General features: G+C 40.3%; 1 protein-coding gene across 4 annotated transcripts in view; it reads right to left on the bottom strand.

Moving 5' to 3' along the window:
* The window catches only part of gabrg2 (gamma-aminobutyric acid type A receptor subunit gamma2), a 44870-nt gene that overhangs the window by 7288 nt on the left and 12923 nt on the right, over positions 1-24659 (bottom strand). For all 4 annotated transcript variants that reach the window (XM_070917002.1, XM_070917003.1, XM_070917005.1 and 1 more), the window contains 4 exons: positions 23584-23651; positions 20262-20482; positions 18541-18623; positions 16318-16455 (listed from right to left, as the gene is read on the bottom strand). In XM_070917002.1, the coding sequence (XP_070773103.1) occupies positions 16318-16455; positions 18541-18623; positions 20262-20482; positions 23584-23651 (510 nt within the window). Of the gene's footprint in view, positions 1-16317; positions 16456-18540; positions 18624-20261; positions 20483-23583; positions 23652-24659 lie in introns of those variants that run through there.

The following is a 24659-nucleotide window of genomic DNA, read 5'->3' as shown; positions in this document are numbered from 1 at the left end:
GAGAAAGTTAAAAGTATACACACTTTATTAAATCATTTCACATGATCTTACTATGATCAACACAGAAACACCAAGCCTTGCTTAAACAAACTGTTAAGTGATGAACTGATCAATATATAATGTTGTGTAACCAGTCTTCAGTGCATATTTGCCCAAGGCAACTGGAGATCTAAAGTGAAACAAAGTGATTCAGAGAGCTGGAGCCGGACTTGCTTGGATACACACACACACACACACACACACACACACACACACACACAAACCCTCATCTCATGCCAGTAGTTAGCTGGAACATGAACACTAGCATCCAGCTGATGATGCTGGCCGTCTGACCCCAGCAGATGTTAGGTGTTAAGAGGTTGAGGTTAGCTGAGCCCAGATCAACCTGACCCCGACAATATGGATCATCTGGCCTGCCTGTTTAAAATGCATGAGAAGGCATGCATGCACACACGGATGCAGAAATGCGCTTCGAACGCCCTTGCGAGGAGGGTGCATTGAACCCGGCCCAAACAGAGAGACAGGCATGTAAAGAACAAACTCATCACACATCATCACACACACACACACACACATTCCAGTGGTATCCCTGCCAGCTTGACAATGCAGCGATGCTTGCCAATAGTTACTGTCCTCCTCAGCTGTCTACCTGTGTACCTGTCTGTCTGTATCTCCGGATGTAATGGCAGCTCACTGCTGGCCTCCAGCTCAGTCAGTTGTCTGCTAATTGATTAACATCAGACTGTTAACAGTGTCGGAAACCTCCCCTGGCCTCTCGCTGTGGCTTGTAACCTGCAGGGCATAAACCTACTCTCTCTCAGCCATGTTATCTACGGCATGTTCATGTGAGTGTGTGTGTGTGTGTGTGTTTAAGCACCCACAACACATGGAATAGTCTCTGCAGCTGGGGAGTGAACAGCTGGCTAATAATTTTCCTCATGAGAAAGGGCGCACAACACATACTGCAGTTTATTGAAAAACAGCCAACATCTGTGTATTTGTGTGTTAATGAGAGACAGAGAGAGAAAGAGATGAGACTGTCAGTGTTTATTATGTCTGCGAACATGTGCGCTCTGTGTGAGCGAGTCCTCGTAGTGTCTGGACAGGGACCAAGTCCTTGTGATTTATCCCAGCATGCACCTCCGTTCACCCAGCCATTGATAGCATCATTAAATAAACCAAGTGCAATAACCCCAGCAGCACAACCATTCATATCACCACGTGTGTTTTCTGCTGATGCAGGCAGGTGCGCGGTATATTACAGCGCGCTGCCCTGGTTTGTACGAGTACAGGAGACACATGAAGGCTGCTCTCGGGGGTCTAGCAGCCCACTATTTTGTTTTTATTAACATTACATTAGCAGGGGCCCAAAGCCGAGACCCCTGACAGCTGAGAAACTGCCGGTTAATACACTTATTCCAGCTTGGTCAGCAGCTCAAAGCCTCCCTCACATTACCTCAGACTCTTAATGATAATGGGATTTCCACCATAGGGGTGAGGTCGGCCGGCGTAAGACCCTCCTGCCATACGCCTCTCTTCGTCTGCTCGCCAGTTTCATTACGGGCCACAGCGCTTGCCAGGAAGACACTTTGAGGAGGTATTATCGACCGATGCCCTCCATTCTGGCAGGCTGATGTATCTGTATCTGCCCGCCTGCTATTATGACTCTGTAGCAATGCATCAGCTTGTTAATGACTTCCTGATTCCACTCAAAACAAAATGGTTTCCAGTTCCCTCACTGGCTTAAGTGTTTGGCCAGGATTTCACAACATTACCGTATGGACAAATAGTTTATTGCTCCAGATAAACAGTCCCAACACAATTAGTGGACTGTGTGAACACTTTACATTACCCAGCTTTGTTTTGCATGTTGTTTATTCATACTTGCTTGCCTGCTGGACTGAATTTTTAAAGTCAAATTGTTTTTGTTTGTAAAAAAAAAAAGAAAAAAAAAAGTATACAATCCTAGTGAAAACTGGTGCAGTCCATAAGTCTAGCGGTGTGTGTTAATGTGCATTGTTACCACTAGGAGTCACCAATGTCAGATGTTTTGGAATCCTACACATATGTAAAAAACAGATCACAACTTTGTCTTCCGTTATTGGCACCAGCGTCTCCCTTCGCCCCACACTACACCTCAGCAAGCTTAAATCCTCCAAACATTTGCTCTTGTCTTGTTATTGTTGTTTGTTTAATTAGAAAACATGTTCATGTGTGTATGCATGCATGCCTATGTATGTGTGTGGGGGATGAAAGGTCCCTGTTTATTTCTCATAAGACTGCAGCTGGGATATCAAACTAACCTCAGCTAGAACTGCACATCTGTCAACGCCAACAGAGGAGGGTGTGTTCACACTCTATCTTCACAGGGTCTATAGAAAGCTCTCTTTTTCAAGGCTGTTATCACTAAAGTCGAATGTACCCTTCTGCGAATCAACAATGCATATATAAAGAAGCTGTGATACATAATGCTATGATCTCACAGCCTTTCTCATGTATCCAACAACAACACCCACATTTCCTGTGATTCGACAGGCAGCTTCACTCCTAACTCCTCCATAATCATCAGTTCAGCGTCATGAGAACACAGGGTTCAGATATCTGTCGAGGCCTCCCAGTCGGCCGGTGCTCTTTTCTTTGCTTCTTTGTTATCAAAATTCCTAAAAGTTCAGATTCCTCCAATCTTATCATCTTATTTCTATAATTACACTGCTATCAATTCAATCCGTTCCTTTCTGTTTAGAATTCATGAATGGAAAATGCTGACGACAGCTGTGTGAAAAATCAACCGCGCAGACAACAGCTTAAAACTATTGTTTGTATTAAGATATGGTTTGAAGTATTTTTATTAGGATCACACATTTCCCTGGCAAAAGCGATTTACTACAGGCTGATGTAATCTACGGAAAGCAATAAAAACTTGGCGGGGATGATCATTCATCAGAAAACAGTGTAGCTTTGTTGTTAAAAGCTGCAGAGACAACACACTCAACAGAATTAGACACACACACACACACACACAGCGGAGAAGGGGGAAGATCACTCTTCCAGTATGAGCCTTCTACCATGGTGGAAATACAAAACAAAGATGGATGTTTTATTATTATTAGAATACAGAAATTGTTATAACATTCTGTATTTGTTGGGAGAGTACTGAACCTGCGAGATGCTGATCCCAATGTGGCTGTACATTATTGCAGAATAGCCACAGGGGGAGTTCATAGGAATGAAACATGGAAATTCAGGATTGCTGACCAGAAAAAAAAACAAAAAAAAAACAAACTGTCACATGAGAATATCGTTCTGCTGGCAGCCAGGCTGTAAATTGGTGTGGATATGGATGGGCAGGAGAGACCTGAGGCACATGCTGGCCATCCAATGAACGGAGACAAGCCAGACACATTGCAGAGCCGCTGACAGGCTGTCGTACTGAGCTCCTCTCCTGTCAAGGGTCATATATATCAGAGCTGACAGCGGATGCTATTGTGCATGTGTGTTTATGAGAAAGACAGGAGCTTTGCTAATGACCAGGGTTATGCCATGGCTGGTTGCCAGGGTCAACAATACTTACAGAGAATGTTAACTCACCACTTTCTGTGGCATGACTAGGGGCTATATGCGAGTGATTAACTAGCTACAATGGCTTATCATTTTGCCTCCACAGGCTACTGCAGCTATTCCTACCCGACAGTGGGTGGCAAGATGATGTCACGGCAGAAAAGGCACAGCATTGTCATGGTGAGTAACTGCGGCAACACAGCAGCATGATTAAACACCAGACAGGAGTCTGCCGAGTTTGATTGCCTTGTTGTTAACATTGTGTTGAATGTGACAGAGACAGATGATTATCCCTTTCTCAGACACACTAATAGCTCTCAAATTATTGAGAGCAAGGCTGTTTATGGGATTTATGACAGGTAGTAAGAGGCTGCCAAAACTGCTTTCCTTACCATTATTAGAAGACTTTAGGAGGAAGTGGAAAAGTTAGAAAAGCAAGTTTAAAAGATTTTTCTCGACAATGATGTCACATGCTATCATCAGGGCAGACACTGAGGGGCCTCTGGACAAACTCAACGACACACACACATACGTTCTCCCAACCCATTTTGTCCAGACTCACAGAAACCAACCTGCATTTCTCCGCTGGAATACTACCCCCCCCCAGGTTTCCTGTGTGTCAGTAGTCAGTGATACATTGATTAAACACAAATTGGTGTATGATTATGCACCAAGTAAGGATAATCAGACGAAATATTAGAGGTATTAAAATTTTGACACAGGGGCCCCCTGTAAGACGAGGCCTCACGTCGGATAAAAATGCAATTACCACACAGACAATGAGACAGTTGCACCCATTGGTCCAGTCTCTGCTGCCTATCTCAACAAACACCACACTTTATGGTATTTTCTATAAAGAATGTTACATCTTATTTCAGGCCACAAACAGACATGTTGTTTACTTCCTGTCCTTCCCTAAATTGTTTTATTTCTCTAAAGAAAACTCCATCAGTGAGTTTATTTCCATCACGTCATATCATTAAAAACAACACATTCACAAGCCACCTCTCTCGCTTCTCTCACAGTCTCTCTTAGTTTTCTCCGCATTCCAGCTCACGTTGTCTAAAAATGGCTTAATTATTTCTTATTCACACACTGAGGAAAGATGCGATTCACACTCATTACATAAGCAGCAAGTTCTTTTTCCCCGTGTTTAATGTGTCACCTCTTTGGTCTTATTTTCTGTTCTAGCTATTTTGGCCAGGTGACAGGACTTAAACAGTCACGGCACTTGATGGCTAGACTTGTTTGTCCCACTTGTGCTTCTTTAAAAAGGACAGATGAGCTGCAATTCAAAATAAATGCAGCTAATCTGGAAAAAGGAGGAAAGGAGAGAATGCGACGCTGTGGTAGGGATGGAAAATTACAGATAAGCACACACGACAAAAAGCTTTTCAGAGGCCTCTTGACAGAGGATGTGTTCAGCTTAGAAAGACAGAATGGACAACCTAAAAACAAAATCAAAAATGACTTAATATTTTAAGACAAGCAGTCAGGAGGCGATAGATGAAGAATATTCGCAATTGTTGTCAGTAAAATCTTGCACAATATAAATATCTTTTTTCAGTGATACAACGCAAGAGTGATTCAACTATAGCCATTTTACGTTTCAGCTTTTACCTTCATTGTTCTGTTCTACACACCTGGTGCAGAATACTGATTGTTGTTTTCCAGAAAAAAAAAATCCCTCAGTAAAGCTTAGCTTCACGAGTAATAACCACTGAGCCTGCAGAGTCGAAAACAGAAAATCAAAGGGCAAGGATGTCACAGCACTGGCCATATTTTTTTTTATAACTGAGAAATGATCTCGTGCAAAAACACCACAGCAGTAACAGATTATCAGCAAAGATGCTTTAAAAAAATCTGCAAGTACCTCCCACATGCCCCCTTTAGGAACCACAACAACACAATACAACACTGTCATTTTCTGATGTGATGTTTCAGTACATTTAAGCTGTTGAACGATATGGTCTCATGCAGCTGTGCAGATTAAAGTCACTCACTTCACGGAGACATTTGATGTTGCTATTTTTGGGTTGATTAAGTTGAGTCAGACAAACACACGTTTGGCACAACATATACCAAGAGGAATCAGTTAACATTTCATATATCTCATCTTCTTATCTTATTGTCTACTTTAATGAATCATAAGTGCTGTCAGAAATCTCACTATTACAGGATATCTTCAGGATGGTTTTCCAGTCATACTGGCACAATGTATTGGTCTTTACAATAGCAACAATGCAATTTAAATCTCAATTCAATGGAAGAGCTCACACAAACGCTGTATAAGCCAAGACAATAAGCCCCCACTTCATTGCCAATGGCTTTGTGCTATTACAGATTAGAGTTTTTGGATCCCTGGGTTTTAAGCTTTGAAATCTAATTAATCATATTCAACGTACTGACTGAATTGCCTAAAACTACAGCACTGGTTTATGCCTGTGCATACTCAGACTAAGTTGCATTTTCTTTTGAGTAACTTAATAATCACAGAGCTTTGCCAAAACAGCACTCCCACAAAAACACAGCATGTACACTTTAAGAAACTGATATTTTCAGTGGAGTACGCCTCATAAGCCAAATGTGTGCGCCTTGTGCTTGAGTTCAAACATGATCCCAGCTGTCCAGCATGAATATTAACAATGCATCCCCTCATATGGATTCACGGACGGTTTCATTGAAGGTAACACGTTCCCAAGACTAAGACTAGATTACTTGAAAATTTATTTCACTGTAGCCTTTGCTAAACTTACTGGTAATAGACCTCCTATACATTATAGTATCTGTGACATGTATTAGCATAATATGCACAGATAAGACATACTGTGCTCTTTTCGAGGCTTGGCATGGTAATACCACATGCCATATATGACATATGAATAATGAATCTGCAGAGTTCTAATACTACAATTTTGGTAATGTGCTGTACAATGTCATTAGGATTCCTTGGAAACTGCTCATTGTTTTCATTTCATTCGAGATTCATCCTCTTATGCCATGTATTAACCAACCAGACACATGATGTTCCACAACTATGCTCTCCTTATTTCTTAAGGCTAATTACTTTGAAACCCTGGGTTGCAGAATATTACGCAAGGCCAATAAGCTGAGTGAGAGGAGTATCTTGGACCCTAGCATGGAACTTTACAGCAGTTTATTGAGCAATGAGGGCTTGGCTTAGGTACAATAGCTCCACAGAGTGGCATCAACTTTGAACTGCTTTTAGCATTTAAACCAGCTCTGTCCGCCTCAACAGGGTTGCAAGAAGACTGTTAAAGCTGTTTGTTTTGTGTGTGCATACAGATTCGAGCATGTACAGTACACATACAAACTCCATTCAGGCTAAAGCCATTGCTGCTACAACGTAAGATTTCTAAAATCCCTCATTCTGCACGTCACATTTGTACTTTCTCAGTGCTACACACTAGCTACTGTATACACTTGCTATTCAGATACTTGTGTAATGCAACTATTTTACAGTTTGAGTAATGCTTCTAGGTTTGTTTCAGAGGTGGAATCTAATCTACATTAAATCAAATAATGTACTTAAGTACAATTTAGAGGAACTTGAACTTTACTTGAAGATTTCTTTTTTATGGTACTCTATATGTAACCTCCACTACATTTCACAAGAAGATACTGTACTTTTTACAATGTACTTATAGACAGCTATAGTTACTTATTACTTTGCAGAGATTTTACATTTAGTAGTAGTGGTAGTAGCAGCAAACAGTAGTAGCAGTAATATTAGCAATAACAGTAGCAGTAAAGTCAGTTGTAATACCAGCAGGAGCAGTAATATTGGTTCAAGCATCCAATAGAACATTTCATCATGAATTACAGTATACGTGTGGCCATCTCCTTTCCTGCACCTTCAGGTTTACAAAGTCCCAACCCCATCAACTTAAGTCTGACCGTCCATTGCTTCATACAGTTGTAGTGAGAATGGTGTTTCAGAATGGCGGCTGCACCAGCAGTAGTCAAGAAGAACACAAACCTCCAAAAACGGCATCTCTGACAGCTTTGACCTGTTTTGGTATTGGCTGAACACTCTCTTCTTTTTTTTCCTCTCTTCCTTCTTTTTTTCATCCTTGCATCTTCCCGCCCCGTGACCTCCATCTTTGCCTCCCGGCATCTCAACCGAAAAACAGGAACGAACAACAACCTCACTTATTTACGTCCACTTTCTTTCCCCATCTTCCTCTCTCTTACAAATTAGATGACTTTAATTTTGTAGTCAATGTATTCCAGTGTCCTAGTTTAGCGCTCTGAAACTCATGTTGCAACTACAGTTGTTCTGTGGAAAGGTTTGGTGTCATTACTAGTGGATTAAAAAATACAGGACATTTATATTCACACATTAAGGTAGAAGAGGTCCCCGCTTAAGTAAACTGCAGGATTGGAGCTGCCTTTGACACAGAATATCATTCTATTTCTCGACCTTCACCCTCTGTGTTCAATCTATATTCCTGTGTGCTTCATGATTTGTCCTCCAAAAACATCTAATACAGAACACTGAGAGGACTGACAATCTAACATACCACAAAGACAAAAAAGAAAATCTATTTCTCTAAATCTGTACTCCTCTGCTGTGCACCACAGGCGCTCTTTTATATGCAGGTGGTGGTCGATGGGGAGGAAAACAAGAGCTTTATCTTCCCAAAGCAATCTCTTCTCCTATGGCCTATCACCATTCCCTGTTTTCAGGTTTTAATTACTGGCTTATTAGACTGTCAACTGAGAAAGGCAGTGAGAGAGAGACAAAGCAAGGAGGGGGAGGGGAGGGGGGTGTCAAAAGTAGGACACAGGAATACACCGGGCGCAAAATAAAAATCATCTCTTTCGCGAGAGTGAGCAGGGAAGAAGAGGAAGAAGGGGTGGGATGGGACGGGATGGGGTGGGGGGTGTATAGAGCAGGCACTTGTAAATGCGAATACTGTTAGTGTATGGGGTGGGTTAGGATGTGTGTGTGTGGAGGACGGGAGAGGGGATGGGGAGGAGTGTAAATTGGTATTTAACTTCACAAAAGGAGGGTTCTGGCTGAGTCAGAGCATTTTTCCTCCCACTCCTGCCCATCACAACTATCACCCAGAAGCAAGAGGGAGAACGCACAGAGAGAAAGGGGGGATGAAGGGAGGGAGAGATTAGAGACAGCAGCTATTATAGCAACAGAGTCGCACCACGGCTAATGCATTGTTTCAGCGCTTCTTAACCTTTTTCCTTCGGCAAAGATGGAGTGTATCGTCATCTGATAAAAAGCTGCAAGGTATTATTACCGTGATTAAATTACTGTTTTCATATACACAGCATAAAGTCATGGATAACCTATTGTGCGCCGACTGTGTAGTATTTTCATTTGTCTACACATGTCTGGTTTAATATTTTCTTAAGGAAGTTTTAACAAACATAGTAAAACTGGCAGTTTCACCTCTACACTGTGGATTCAAAGCATTGTACGTTATCATAGAAAAAAAATGTTCTACTCTGTATCTACATATTCCTCCATGTCATATCGTACCTCCTTTTTTTTTTTTTTTTTTTTTTTAATTTTTTGTGAATTGTTCTGAGGATGTGGTGTCACTCATCAAGACAATTTATGCATTGGAAACTGGTAACATTTCACACAATATGCTTGAGCTTTCACGGGTGTTTTATTTGATCAGGGATGCAATGTCTCAGTAACAATAAAAAACTATTGGCATTTTGGTGTTATTGCTTTCTGTCTCCCTCCATCTTTTCTTGATTAAACCAGGCAGGTGGTGACAAGCGTCCTTGTCTCGGTGGCATCATTTCTTTTTCTTTTTTTTTTTTTTCAAGGAATTTGATAACATTTTCCCTTTCATTTGTTTTGGATTTCACAATTGAACCCAGTATGTAATGTGGCTGTTACCACACCACCGCTGGGGGATTTCACAAACCTCCTGATGCCAAGACAATATTACGACATGCCTGTCCCACCTCTCTCTTAAGTGGATTTCCTTAAAGGGACAGCTTTTCTGTTTGGCAGTGCAATAAAAATGCAACACAGCCTTGATGAAAGCAGACTAATCATTACGTACTCCTGACACAAACTAAAATGTTATTTAAGGACCCAACGACGATGATTTTCTTCTACAAAGACCCCTCTTTAAGATATATGGACTCAAATGTGATATCAGAAAGTAGAATGGAGAAAAGAACGAACCACTCTAGCCAACTGAATGACCTGGTATAAAATAATTGTATCTTCGGGGCTCATTCTGATGTGATTCGTCACCCTCCCTAATTTTGTTGCAGCAGAACTGTATCTATTCTAGTTGTGTGTAAGAGTGTGTTTGTGTAGTTGACGATTAAATTATGGTCTAGGTCCCCATTCGCAGCACCGAGAGCCTAAAGATAGAACAACGATGCACTCTGCCATGCTATAAGGGGAATCCTTCGGCTTGTCAGAGAGTGACTGTGCTTACTTGAGTGTGTTTGCGCACTATAATATATATATATATATATATATATATATATATATATATTATAGTGCGCATGGGTGTTCATGTGTTTGTTTCGCTGACGGTTTCCTCTCGCCGGGCCACTTCCTTTCAACCACAATGCCTCCAGATTCGCCCCATCAAAGAATCATCTGCAAACTGTGGAGCTCCGTAATCGGGAGAGGGCCACTGATGTGTCCCTGGGCTTTCTCCACTCAAACTGAATCACACAGGCGGGCGCACACAGACAACAGGGCTGCACGCCATGGCTTTTGGAAGGTCACTCTAAGAATAGCTTTCAATACATAAAAAAAAGACTCGTAGCCAGTGGAGAGCACACACTGAAATGTGCAGGCAAGCAAATGGACACATAGGAACATGCATTAATTCATGGACACAGACGCAGACCAAAGCACTCTGAATACTGTCAAACACACACAGATATGTGCCACTGGCTGACGCACAGAGCGTCCATTTGTGCTCAGCTAAAAGGACAGCAAATTAACCATCTCATGCCCTGCTTAAACCATCCCATGATTCACTGCTGAGAAAAGAGAGGCTAGTTGCAAAACAAGAAAGACAGACAGCAAATGGCATCGATTCCCTTTATGCTCGAAAGGAAAAGCTTCTTGCCCATCTAAGCGGTGCGTTTTTAAGCTCATTTATTCCACTAATGTGTTGGAAAGACGGTTCATGTAAATGCACCACGCTGGCTCCATTATTCAGGGGCTTCAGACAAAAAGACAAATCACGCATTTCTTGATAAAATCGCTCATTCGTCTTGGTTCTCCCCTTACAATACAGCTTCCTTTACCTCCTCTCTATCTATCAAACACTGACGTCTATACCGTATTAACACAACTACACCACTGTTGTCGGATGCAAATGGGTGACCATTAATTTTTTAGGTACTATAAAAATAACATTTAGTTGTCAAGTTCTGAGAGTGTGTTAGTAAATTTCAATTTCAAGCCTCTACATCTACAACACAGTGCATATATTTCTTCCCAAGTCGCAGATACTTATCTGAAATGCAGAGTCAAAGCTAGAAAAGCTGACCCATTTTTAATTTTGTGATTGTTTGCTTGCGAAAAACAACTTTATATAATGGGGCTTGTATTGTTACTGAGATATAAGCCCAAAACATGGCCTTGGACACAGTAAATCCACACATTTTGCTCCAACTCTCACATCCTTACACGCCTGACCTCTGTAAACTGGCAACATGGACTGTAATTTTCATTTGCAGAGCCAATACAATGCCACGACCACCATCCCATTCCATTTTATGCCCTTCACCCTTCTCTGTGGTTTGTCCACTCCTCCTCTTCCCCTGCTTTCTCTTTGTTTTCTCTCTGTCCTCGTCTGCACTGTGATGTTCATCCCTGAACTCCAGCCTGGCAGAGGGGTGGGAACACAGCTCCCAGCGTCAAGCTTAACCCAGTCAACGAGGGGTTAACTTTGAGGTTAACTTAACAGCAACGTTAGCTGTGTACCTAGTGCTGTGGCTGTCCTACATTCAAATCCTCTGTATCTCTTTTAGCCTCTCTCTATTCTGTCCACTGGTGTCCTTTCAAGGGTCCTTGCTGTCATAAGAGGCAGTGAATGTTTGTTTTTTTATTCTTGGCCTGAGATTGTGTGTGCGTGTGTGTGTCTGTGTTTGTAAATGCAGGTATAGGCTTCCAGGCAGTACAGGCGGCCCTGATGTGAAGTGACATGTTGAGAGACCAAGCCTTTGGACACTGGCTGAGGGAGGGAAGAGAAACCAAATAAAAACAGACATAGCCTTTATAAAAAGCTACAACGCAACTGCATCAGAGCAGCAGATGGCACGTCACCGCCCCAGCCCCCATTAATTACAATATCACTCAATCGTTCTTTAATCACACATCACTTTTTATCATCCTTTCATTTATTAAAAAAAAAAAGAAAAAGATAGTCGGAGAATACGAGCACAGAAACATTAATGCGGGAGAGTAGTGACAAGTTGAGCCTGGGAGAGACTGGCTTGTCTCACAGAATGAGAGGGAATCTCTTTCTCTGACTATTTGCTACAGTCGTCATTGTCTGGATCAGGCCAATTCACCTGCCAACCTGTCTGCTTAGCTTACCATTATACGTCCCTCTGTTGCCTCACCTGACCCATTTCAAGCCAGTTTAACTGATGGTGATCCAGCATATAGTGCCTGAACTGAAACACTGTAAAAGATGTTTTTAAGGAATAACTGTAACTAACTGGGCAGGACAAAGACACAGAACCCTTTAGCTGGCAGGGACTCACGCAGTATACAGTAGTACACACCAGCAGATGCTGAGAGCTTGAGCCCAGGGTCACATGGTTCAAGGACAGTCTCCCCACTCACTACACTCTAGTCTACAGGCCCCTGCTACCAACACCCCTTCAGTCAAGATAAGACAATGCAGCAGTGTTTAAGCTTCACTCTAGGTCAATGTACAAAACAACAGCAACTAAGATGATTATAGTGTTTGTACTTCTTATACAAAAAAAACTAATATTTGTACTATTTAGATGGTACCTTTAACACAAAGATGCAGCCCTCATTGCTCCACATGACATGATTAAAATGAGGAAACAAAGCTATCATACTTCCAGACATGATACATTATATCAATTAATAAAATCCTTGGAAACAGTTTAACATATTTATATACATTTGAATAAAACCATGAATTCAATCTAAAAGCCAAATTAAAAACATTTGAAAACATCTTTATTGACCGTTTAGCTGAATTAAGATGTAGATTTATCATTTATCATTTATCAAGTAAAGCAGAGACACAGGAATCACTAGTACATTCACCATATTAATATTCTAATGCTTGTCTACACTTAAAATACACAAAAATAACTTTTTAAGGAATGTGTCTACATTTCCAGCACACCTTTCAGGAGCACTACCCACCGCAGGGCAAGTGCTTGAGATGACTGGGTAATTATAAAGGCCCTAAATGACTGCTTTTTGAGACAGATGTTGTGCTCATGAATCTTGAAGCAGGTCAGATACCCAAACTGACTGCACAATGAGACAAGAGGTCTCTCAGCCACAGTCAAGGTTCTCTGCTCTGACAAGAGAGCAGATGGCTGTTTGTGGAAATAACAAACCCAGATCAGAGAGGGAGAGAGTCAGAGGACGCTGCAAATTCTCCACTACAGCTCGCCCGCCTACACAGATTGCCTTTTCATGTTGTCACTTGAAAAATGTTTTGATTAAAACAGAAAGAAAATGTACAAGCAGTTTGAAGCATTCTTGGTCTTGCAACACACATGCACTGCACCAAAACCAAAAACACACTTTGTGCCTCCCTGTGTGTGTATGGGTGTGTGTTAGCGTTACGTTGCAGTGGCACTCTGTTGAACTGTGGCGAATTACAGAACGACTGGGGGAATTCAGTTACTCCCATGGCTACTTTGTGTACGAGCGCATACAAGCGTGTTTCTCTATATTTCAGATATTTTTGGCCACCACTGAAAAGTGAGCATTTCACACTTGACAGAAATCTGATTCTGTGAATCTGGTATGATTATTTATACTGAATTTGAAATTATAAACTATAAACTATATGGCAGAGGCCAGAGCATTATTTTCAATGTATGAAACTACATCAAAACTGTACCTCGATCAAACATTTCTAAAAGGTGTTTTCTGTAAAAGCTGATGGTTCATGGTTTTTTGTCACAGTTGTGTTTGTCACCATTATAGAGCACTGGATTACCTAACAGGGAGAGAAGCTATTACACCCTCAGCAAACACTCCAAACACAATGTTACCTTCAACTTAATTGTTCATCATTGTTCAATAGTTCCAACGCAACCAACTGGCAGTATATCCACATTTAAAGTAAGCTTTCATGAACATACATGCAGTAAAGCTACATCTGCATCACCAAAAAACACATACGCATGGTTAAAACTGTATGCGGTAGTTCTTCCACTTCACTGCTTGCCTATTTAACTAGCTACAGCATGTGCTTCTCACCAGACAGCCTTTATTGTGAAAGGGAAGCAGTATACTAAATGACTAGACATACTGAGCTGCAAATGATAGCCAGAATAATGACCCCCACTGCCACACGTCTCATACAATGACTTTACTTTCTGTAGCCTTACAGCCGACAGTCTATTCTAAACAGATGGAGCGTAGCCAAAAAACATCCACTGCCCCTGATCGATACTCACATAGCATATAGACTAGGATGAATTGAATATCTCATAAAATGAGATTGAGTTGAAGCTAAAAAAGAAAAAAAGATTGCCACCTTGTATGTTGGTGTTAATACGGAGCTTTGATTTTTTGGTGCAAGTTCAGGCAAATAAATGCTGTGTTTCTTTCTATGCGATTTAACAGTAGGATTTATGAGGGGATCTTTTACTTGTACATACATTACTGACCGATATTTAAAATTTCCAGTCAGTTCCTCTGAATAATGCAGCTGATCTAATGAGAATGAACTCTCCTCTGGCCAGAGTTAATCTCTGCGGCAGGCTGTCTTTGATTCACACCACACACAAGCGTAAAGAAACGCATACATTTCCTTTCAAAGCATTACATGCATTACTTACCGGCATCTCATGAATATAAACATAAACAAACATAAGCATATGCATGCAAACACAGTTCTGGCCCTTCTCTAAAACATCAACACTGTCCAGGGAAAGCAGCTGTTTTTCCTCAAGCAAACATTCATATTCCTGCATCATTGTGAATGGAATCCAGCCAGCACACCATAAAAATACTGCATGAGTGATGCATGTTTTCCTTCTCTTTTATTTCATAGGAACCACATTCTTTAAATTCAGCCACCCGCGTTATGAGCATGTCATGAGGGACGGCTGACTCAAGTATAATAGCAAAGAAGTGGGAAATAAATGAAGGTGAGAGAGTCAGTTTTACTGGCAAACAGTATTTCTACTTTGCAAAAAAAGGCTTTTAAGATGTGTCATAACATTTATAACTAATCCTTATTGTGCATTACTGTCTTGACAATGGTTCTTAGCAATTATTTTATCCATATAATTGATTAAAGTATGGAGCAGAATAGAAGATAGACATGTAAGATTCTATTAATATTATTAAATAAAATTACAATTACAAGTCCACTTTCTAGTGTTAGTTTTAACCAATTTAGGTAATTGGTTTAAGACAATGCAGATACATCGATACTGAAATGAACACTTAACTGATTTTCTGACACTCAAATGTATATTTTCAATCAATGTAATTTCAGTTAATTGCATTTTTTATATTTTAATAGATATATATTATCACTCTGCTGGGTTTTTCTAAACAACAGGGACGATTTTGGAGTAGCGGCCACAAACTGTACTGTACTGTAGGTCAAGTTGCCCTTTGGCGCAGAGAGACTTAAATACACATCACAGAAGTAGCTGTGAAACTAAGAAGATTTCACAATTATCACACACATTCAAAAATGCCCTCTAAAGCATCACAATCTGAGCCATAAGGCCCAATATATAATTAAAAGCCACCAAGAGTCCTAGAAAACATGTTTTTGTGTCTTTCATGTGTGTGGGAAAGATAGTCAGGACAAGCCATAGAAAAACGTGAACGAACGGGACGCCATCTTGGAAGACTGTTATCCGGTTCTTATAATACACCCATAGCTCCTTGAAATGTCCCATCCCACTCTGCCAGCAAAATGGTTTTCTATTGAAAATCTGTCTGCCCCTCCCACAGTGGAAGTGATACACACAGCTGGTAGCCCTAATGGATTTTACTTGAGGCATCGGGAACTAAATGTGGATAAAAACATTACAGGTCATTTCCATGTCTCTCTAAAAGTTGTATGTTGTAAGCAACAGATATGAACCAGATCAGCAGTGATCGTTTACAGATCAGACTTTGGGAGGAGGAATGTCAATTTTGAGAGAGTCAGAGAGAGAAATTTACTTTTTTTCTTTAGAGTCACTGGCATACATGATTAAGCCTGTTAATAATAATGCCTTTCACATTTTCATATATGAAATTCCTTCATATCATCACATTAGGGTGATGCTGCCTGCACGCTCCTGCCTCCATCAGATTAAATACATCATGCCCAACACGAACGTCGTGTCGTGCAGCACCCATGGAATCCCTATTCCGTTGCCGCCCTCTCATGTTTAAGAAATCCCTTCTGACACATACACACGACTGTTCAGTGACACAAGCAGGGTGTCACTGGCAAAGAAAATGTGTTCAGTCAGCCTTTACTGAATACATTTTTTTCTTTAAAGAAGAGGCTTGTTAGAAAACAGAATAGATTGTTTTCTTACCTGAGACAGTCCTGACAATCTCAGAGGTGTTCCTCAGGCCCACAAAGGAGAACTGGTAGAGCCTCCAGGAGCGAATGTCACCAACCTCCACTGAGCTCCTTTTCCACTTGTACACAATCTCCTCCCTGGGGTAGCCATCTGAACAGGAATGAACAGAGTTACATGGAGCTTAGTTAAAACAAGGAGAGGCGAGGCGAGGAGAGGAGCTTGGTGCAAAAATGACACAACGCTTTTCAAAGACTAACATTCATCCATTTTAGGAAACATCTTAAGACTTGACTCGCCAGTTAAGCTCTCTGCTATATAAAACATGTTATGTAAAACAAAACCAATATAAGACAAAACCATAGAGCACAGTCTGTTTAATTTCAGAGTAATCCATACCCACTAAGTCAGCTAGCTTGCAAATAAAACGGTTTCATGAAAGAACCATTATATAACAGACTCCTGCACATGTTGACAATATATGCAGTCCATCTGTGGGGTGAAAACTTATTTTTTTTCCTGAAACACTGAGCTGATTTAAAAGCCCAAATTACAGAATTGATCCATGGCTGGCTATGAGTTGGATTTCAGTAATTGTATTACCTCAAGAGGATGCTCTCTCTGGTTGTGAGAATCTCAATAACAATCTCACTTGTCTGATGCTGATTCACTTAGATGAGCAGATGCATTATCTTAATCAAATCATATTTGTTCGTATTGAATTTATGTCTGGTATTCAAATTTGGGAGACAAAAGGCATAGTTAAGCGTCTTTTAAACTAATAGCAAGTTGAATTTGGAATCGGGCTCCTTATCCTGTGAATGGATCCGGCTAAATGTTCCTCAGTGCAAGTCTGAATGTTATGATCTCCAGCCAGTTCCCTTTCGATTTCAGTCTAGTGCTGTCTTCAGTCTAGCGATGAGCTGTGTGCAGCCTACAAGGGAGTGGCTTGAATAATGCACATCGAACTTCCTTAGTGCAAACTTTAAATGGCTTTATGACTAAAGTGCTCTCAGACATCCAGTAATGCTGGACCTCAGAGGAGTAGGGGATGGAAGGATCTGCCCATTTGCCACATTACAGCCAACCAGGCAGGCCGTCTGCTCCTTCGCTGGCAATGCATCCCGGACAAATCATTGATTCAGTGTCCTTTTGAGAAGCCAGAACAACAAATGCTCCCGGAGCTCAATGCCATGAATTCACTTTGCAACTAGGTGTGCTGTTGTTGTCGAAACCATTGCTGTAATCAAAATATTAAAAATCAATTTTGAGCAAACTGAAATGATATACTGTATCTGTAAATCTTCTGTAAATCATTCTCCAGCTGTGTGATCTGATCCTGTCTGCGAAAGAGGTTGCGCTGGAAATTCTACAATGCTTTGTTGCTTTGTGGCACGTGTTGAGAAAATATGCCGCGTGATAAATTGCTGCACGCTGCTCCGCCTGCTGCTTCTCAGATTGAGCTCATGTACTGTACATCAAGCGATTTTCAAAGTTCTGAAAACATCCATGGCTTTCATCAAATTTAAATGAATGCTTCTGTTCCATTTTTAGGCCTGCTACCCCCCCGGTTTCTCTTTCTTGTTGCTCTGGAGCTATTTAGGAAGCATTCTCTCAGGAGAATATCCCATGGTGCATCTCTCTGTAGATCCATAGCGGCCTCATTAGCATAACTTACCCCCCATTCGCTCCTCACACAGAGGGACTGACTCATTTGGACTCGTGTCACTTTTTGAAATGTCCTTTAGAACAGTATTGACAAAGTGCAGGAAAATCAATCAGTACTTTGCTTTTGGTAGAATTGGCAATGAGACATCTATTATTAAAAGCCTTTACTGAATGCCAGCACATACTGTGAATGAATGAATGAATGAAGGTTTAACAAATGTTTTTGTTCACATCTCTCATATTGTAACACATCAATACATATTGTTATATTTTTCTAATCTATGACAGAGCTCTTTAAAGTCTGAGATGGCATTTTAGCTAGCAAAGAGTACATACCGTATATATATACATACATACCTTCATATTTGCATAAAGTCTAAGACTACTGCATTGAATTCCTTGATTTGGCCTGTTGCATAATTATTCCTTAAATTATGTCTTTGTTAGGCTCATATGTCACTTGTTCACAGCCACAGTGTATGTGTGTGTGTGTGTGTGTGTGTGTTTGAGCGAACAGAGGAAGGGAGGGAGGGGTATGACAGTAGGGCATCAGCATATGGCCAAACTTACAGCTTGAAAACTCCAGGGGACATGAGTGCTCATCCATTGGGAAGTTGTTCAGTTTAAGCTGGCATTCGGCATCGATGGTCAACCTGCCGAGACACAATATTTGCATCCACTGAGTCAGTACAGTAAAACAAATATGTATGCATATAGTAAAATGTATATGTGTAAATATAGATTTTAAATGACATACCAGTCTATCACAAAACAATAGTATACAGAAAAGGGTGCGTTGGAAAAATCTGAAATAAACCTCAACCTTATCAGTAGTAACACAAGGAATTATTAATTAAAATTTCACTAAAGCAAATTGATGTTTTTCACAGCAACACACCCGTCTCTTCTTTTCACACTTGAGGGAGTTTGAAGGCAAAGTCATTAAACTTCCCCTTAATGAGAGAATGACCTTAAACGACTTTACCCATCCATGCACTCGCTATTGTCATGTATCATTGTCCTCCCAATCACAGCGGTCATCCTAATTAACCAGTGGTTAAATTCTGAGTTCCTTAACAAATTAATGAAGTGGAGGGGTAGTGTTCTGCATCGCAGAACATCCATCACGGCTTGATTGAGTCCAGAAGAGTTCACTTTCTCTCTTATTATCACTGATGATATATTGTGGTGTCAGTATAAACGTCAGCTGTATTTATGATGGCATGCAAAACATGACAATAAGCACAATTAATATTTCCCTTTAATCGATCCTCCTGTTTTACACAATTTGCATGCTTCTTGTTAGTTCCATGAGTTTTACCCCCACAAACAGTATGCAGACACGTTATTATAGAGCAACCAATAACTTTACAATTAGGGTGCTAAAAGGCAAACATTGTCTATAACCATGGCCTATCAATATTTAAAATTAGTATAATCTATATATACATATAATATAATTTATATATATATATTACATTACATTATATTATATATATTTTTTAGAATATCTTCTCAAGAATTTCAGAAATTCAAAAGAAAGAAATTCAGTAGGAAAATAACAAATGCTACCTCTAAAGCCATATACTCGATGCAAGAGCTGAAAAGATGAGTTCAGGGCAATGTAGTTCCAGTGTTCCCTTGTCACTAACAACATCCTGCCTCATTCAGTAGGACAGAGTTCCTGCTCGCTAATTAATGTCAAACTTAAAATGCTGAAATCTAAAATTGCCCAGGGCCTGTTCAGGATAATCAGTGCCATGAATCATTTATGTAGAGAGGCCGAAAATTGTTGGGTATTTCAAAATGCTTTCGAAAGTACACGCATTGCTTGCTGCTAGTGATGGATTCCAGGAAAAGAAGGAAGCACCTTAGTGGCAACAAAATGATAATAATGCAATTATAAAATAAAATGCTGCTCAGTTCGTATAGGGTCCTAGTCCAGTTTTAATGCTCAAATTGTAGAGATGAGACTAGTTACCATGTATTTTTACTGTTATCTATTGTTTTCTGCTTTATTCAGCTGAGAGTACTAGAGTTAATTGTTTATGTAAATAGATTTTGAACTCCCCATTATCTTAGCTATCATTCCAACATAAGGAAAACATGCTTTTCTTCACCACTAAATGTGTAATTAAAATATTTTGGCCCACACAGGATGCAAAATGGCAGAGATAATGATAACGGACAATTTAACCTTTCAATGTGAGAAAACGGTAAGTTGAATAATTCTGCCACCCCGTCACACAATCAATCAAACTGTGGGAAATCCTCCATCCCTGACACTTTACCTGAGGGTGTAGAGTATTCGACCATCGTTCCAGATTCGAAGCATGCGATTGGGTGTGGTGATCCAGTGGGCGTCGGCCTTCTTCGAGTTGCGGAAGAAAGTGTCTGGGATCCAGATCTTCCCAACCATGTTGCTGTTGAGACGCAGAACCTTCATTGTGCTGTTGAATTTCAACCTTCTGTCGTACCAGGTCTGAGCAAAGAAGATGTCGATGGTGTATTCCTAAAGATGGATGAAACAGTTTTACCCGAATTGTTATGTTTAAAAGCTGAACATGCTTTATGTAACACACTAGATAGAAGCCTCTGTTTGCCAGGCAAACCTTGCAAACAGTGTTGTTTGCAACCAGTGCTGTCACCAGTGTGTAGCTTTTAACTGCAATGAGATCAAATCGAAATGTGGGCTGCAAAAACACTCCTCTGTTTGTTCTGTCTGAAGGGAACTTTTCTATGCCAGTGGAAACTTAATGCTGGAACACATTTGCAGGCACATGTTCCTCAGACAAGATGGTGTCTATTCAGGCCAAGAAGTCCTTTTGTCGCTACTAAAGAGTTCTGTTGAAAAAGACCATCTTGACGCCCTCAACCTGAAAATTAAATGTTCAACGGGGCAATTAATAATTCCCCTTGTTTGGCTCAAGTATTATCTAACCTCATAACCTGCTGCCTTGGCAGCACTTTGTCCTGAGCCTGACAAAACCCTCTGTCTCCTATTCAGTGCCTGTGAGAGCTTGTTAGAACATACATATGCGGGATGAAAACAGGTGATAGAGGCATGTGCAGACTGGAAGAGCTAAGAGCAAAAGTGAGATGTGGTCTAATGTGAGAGGGAGAGGAGAGGCAGTGAGTGAGAGGGAGCTATCAGTCTTTCTTATTTATTTTGTTATTTGGAATGGTTGAGCCCTGAGGTTCAAAGTGAAGTACAGCAGGAGAGAAAAAAAAAATCTGGGGATTTGTGTGCAAGAGGGCATAGAGGCATTAACTTCCTGACAAAGCTTAGCCCAACAATAAAGCCTAAATCCATGCCAAAGAGTCCTAAACGAGATTTGAAAAACAACATTTCCACCCGGCAACATTCCCATCCTTTCAGCATCCTTTCTTTCATCCTTTTTTTTCCCCCACAAAGGACAGATAGACAGTTCAAATCCAATGATGAGAGAAAGATTGAATGCTTTAGGATCTTCATCTGGGCCCTGCTGAGTGGGATAAACTTTTTTCTTTAACCTATATATACTCTGGGATCTTTCACAGAATCACACATCTTTCAATTCAAACTGCTGCACGCATCTAAGAGCAGCTAAGAACTGCTCAGCTCTAGTGGCTACAAAGCATCAATTTCTGATTCTTTTTCTTCCTCGCACCTTGATCTCACCCTCTCTTTCTCGCCGTTACTCTGTCCCATCCCTTCCTCCCCTCTCATATGAGTATTTCAAAGATTCCTAAAGCCCAATTAAACATTTAAAATGCTGTTCATGCTTAGATGCTCTTCAGAAAATCTACCGACCTCACCACCATTTGTCATGTCACAGTGTGAAGGCACTGGCACGGCCACGCTGATTACATATGAATGTGAAGCAATCAGTCAACGCTTCATGTCAGTGCAATGCGTGCACGCAGACTCCCTAATGTGAGCACAAGCACACATTTTCTAACTGATCCCATCAATGCTTCTCTTCCAACTTCACTGTGACTGCAGTTATTGAGAGTGGGTGTTTTAGCTAAGACTAAGTGAAATGGAACGCCACCACCATGCAGAGCAGACTGCTCTGCAGAATTACAATAGAAGTGGGTTCTCAGCGGGAACTTGCAACAGAAAACAATGACACATAAAACAATGCTTATGGGAGATTTTTCTAATCCTTCTTTCTCTCCTACAAACATTTTTCCTCTCTCGCTATCAGATGACCTGTTCTGCTCAATTGTGGTCATCACTGCAGCACGACAGCTATATATTCTGTTACTATTGCTCAGTTTTCAAATATAGAATTAATGTGTAATTGTGCATTGTAACAGCATTACCAATGGTAATCAAAAACAGCATGGGGCTTCCTATCTCAATCTGATGATGATGAGCTGAAATTCGGCATTTCCAACACTATCAACTCCAAAATTGTTATTTTAATTAATATGAATACACTGATAAGATTTTTGGAAGCTGATACTGTACAAATAATCAGTTCTCCCACACATATTGGCTGACACTGGTGTGCATCATTGTAAGAGTAATGTAACAAATTCTACACAAACTTGGCTTTGCAGACAGAACAAGCTTCTTACATCTTAAAGTAATAAAGTGGTGAAAATAGAATAAAACATGATTTTATTCTACTGCTACTTTAACAGTTATGTTGCTACTAGAATAAGTTGTATGCATGCACTAGAACAAATTATAACAAAAAAAATACCAAATCCACAGTCATCCAGATGAAGAAAAAAAATATTATTGGACCAATACTGATATTTCCAAAATGGACAGTAATGTGTTGGTGTATGTACCTGGTGGTACCAAGATTGGAATAGTATTCAAAGAAAATAAAGCTTTTATTTGCACATTGTTATTAAAGAAATGTTTGTAGAAAATAAATAGCATTGCAGATGGTGAATACAACTAAATTTAGTGCAACCAGAACACAATGTGAACGTGTCACTGTGTCACCACAACAACAGAAAGAAATGATCAAAAGCCTTGTCTTCAAACTAGATCCAAGGAAAATCACAAATTGGTATATTTATTTGAAAAACCCACGAAGAGATTGAACAGGTGACACCTTATATTGTAGCTGATGCAAGTCTTGGCAACCACAATGCAAGAACATCTTAGGATTTTGGCAACGCACGCAGCCATTTGCAAATATGCTGCTTTTGAGATCTGCCCTGTGTTTGTAGCAACACAACTGCTTAACTGTTAATCAGTGTTTTTCTAATTCAAAATAAGAGGTGTATAATGTATCCAGATACAGTAAATGGACCACATTTATACACTGTGGTGCAAAGGCCGGTGCAGTAAAGCAGCTGATTGACACCTGCATTGTGCTGCTACACTACAAGGGCAGTGGGGCAGCGTAGTGATTAGGTGGACCAACCAATCCTCCATGACAGCAAGCATCTGCCCTGCTGAAGTGTGCTTGGGCAAGACACTGAAACCCTGCAAACTCCAGAGCGGAGAGCTACTCTCTGGATCATTATAAGCTTTCCTCCCTGAGGATGGAGGCAGGCCGAACACATATTTGGGAATAAATATTCTCCCATAGTTACAAATACAGTTTCAGGCTGATTATTAATAACAACGATGACACATTAACATCATATTCTAGTATTACTCACCATATTGATGGCATTTACTGGGCCGATGCTGTTGACAAACATGTCTGTGTGGATCACTGTCGGCTTGACTGCAAAGAAGCACAGAAAAATCCATTTTAGAGATGAGCAATCATTTATCATATCATGGACAACACGTTTCAGGAAGTTGTTTATCATATTCGTCTATAACGTCATCATCATCAATGACGAATAAGAGGGAAATAATCTCCCTGTTGTGAACGTGTGAATAGAAGCTGCCGGAAAACATCAATGCACAACTTTCAGTGGTATAGGTTTTGTCTAATACACACCTGATAGACAGGTACGTAGTATGAAATCATGCAAAGGGAAGTTTTGAATTCTTGCACATTGTCCACATTAAGTTCAGTGGAAATGCAATAATGGACCTTTATGAGGCATCAAATTCACAATATCAAACCACATCTTTATAATCACGCTACTGGACGAAACAATCCATCAAAAAAGTAATCAAACACCATCAATAATTGATCACAATTACATCCCTAAAATGAGACACGCAATATATCTTAAGATCCATTTAATACAATAGAAAAGTGCAAATAGAAAAGGGCAAAGCAAAGTGGGCGATCTTTATCACAACACATCCAATAGGGGGGAGGAAGATTCGTTTGATTTTTTTCATTGGCTGTTGCAGCCTGTGGCTCAAGTATAAAGATGTTGAACGTCCATGACCAAAACACTGCATTTCTACTACTACATTACTACTACTACTACTACTACTACTGCTGCTGCTATTACTACTGCTACTCCTACTACTAATACAACTACTACTGCTACTAGTACAACCACTACTTCCATTACTACTACTACTACTACTACTAATAATAATAATAATAATACTACTATATATTTATTAATAATCAGAACACAGTGACAGCAATTTTATCTTTTTGGCTTAAGACATATGATGTTTTCGATTCTTCACTTCATTATAGGTCTTAGGTCCATTCCAGCATATACAGTAATTTACTTAAATCAAATGATCCCACTTTACTTTTACGACACTGTATCACATTATCAGGATTACACCAGGTCTAAGATACATCCGAGAGTGC

Source organism: Enoplosus armatus, chromosome 13 (assembly GCF_043641665.1).
Source record: "Enoplosus armatus isolate fEnoArm2 chromosome 13, fEnoArm2.hap1, whole genome shotgun sequence".
Lineage (NCBI taxonomy): Eukaryota > Metazoa > Chordata > Actinopteri > Centrarchiformes > Enoplosidae > Enoplosus > Enoplosus armatus.
This window is presented reverse-complemented; position numbering and strand designations above follow the sequence as displayed.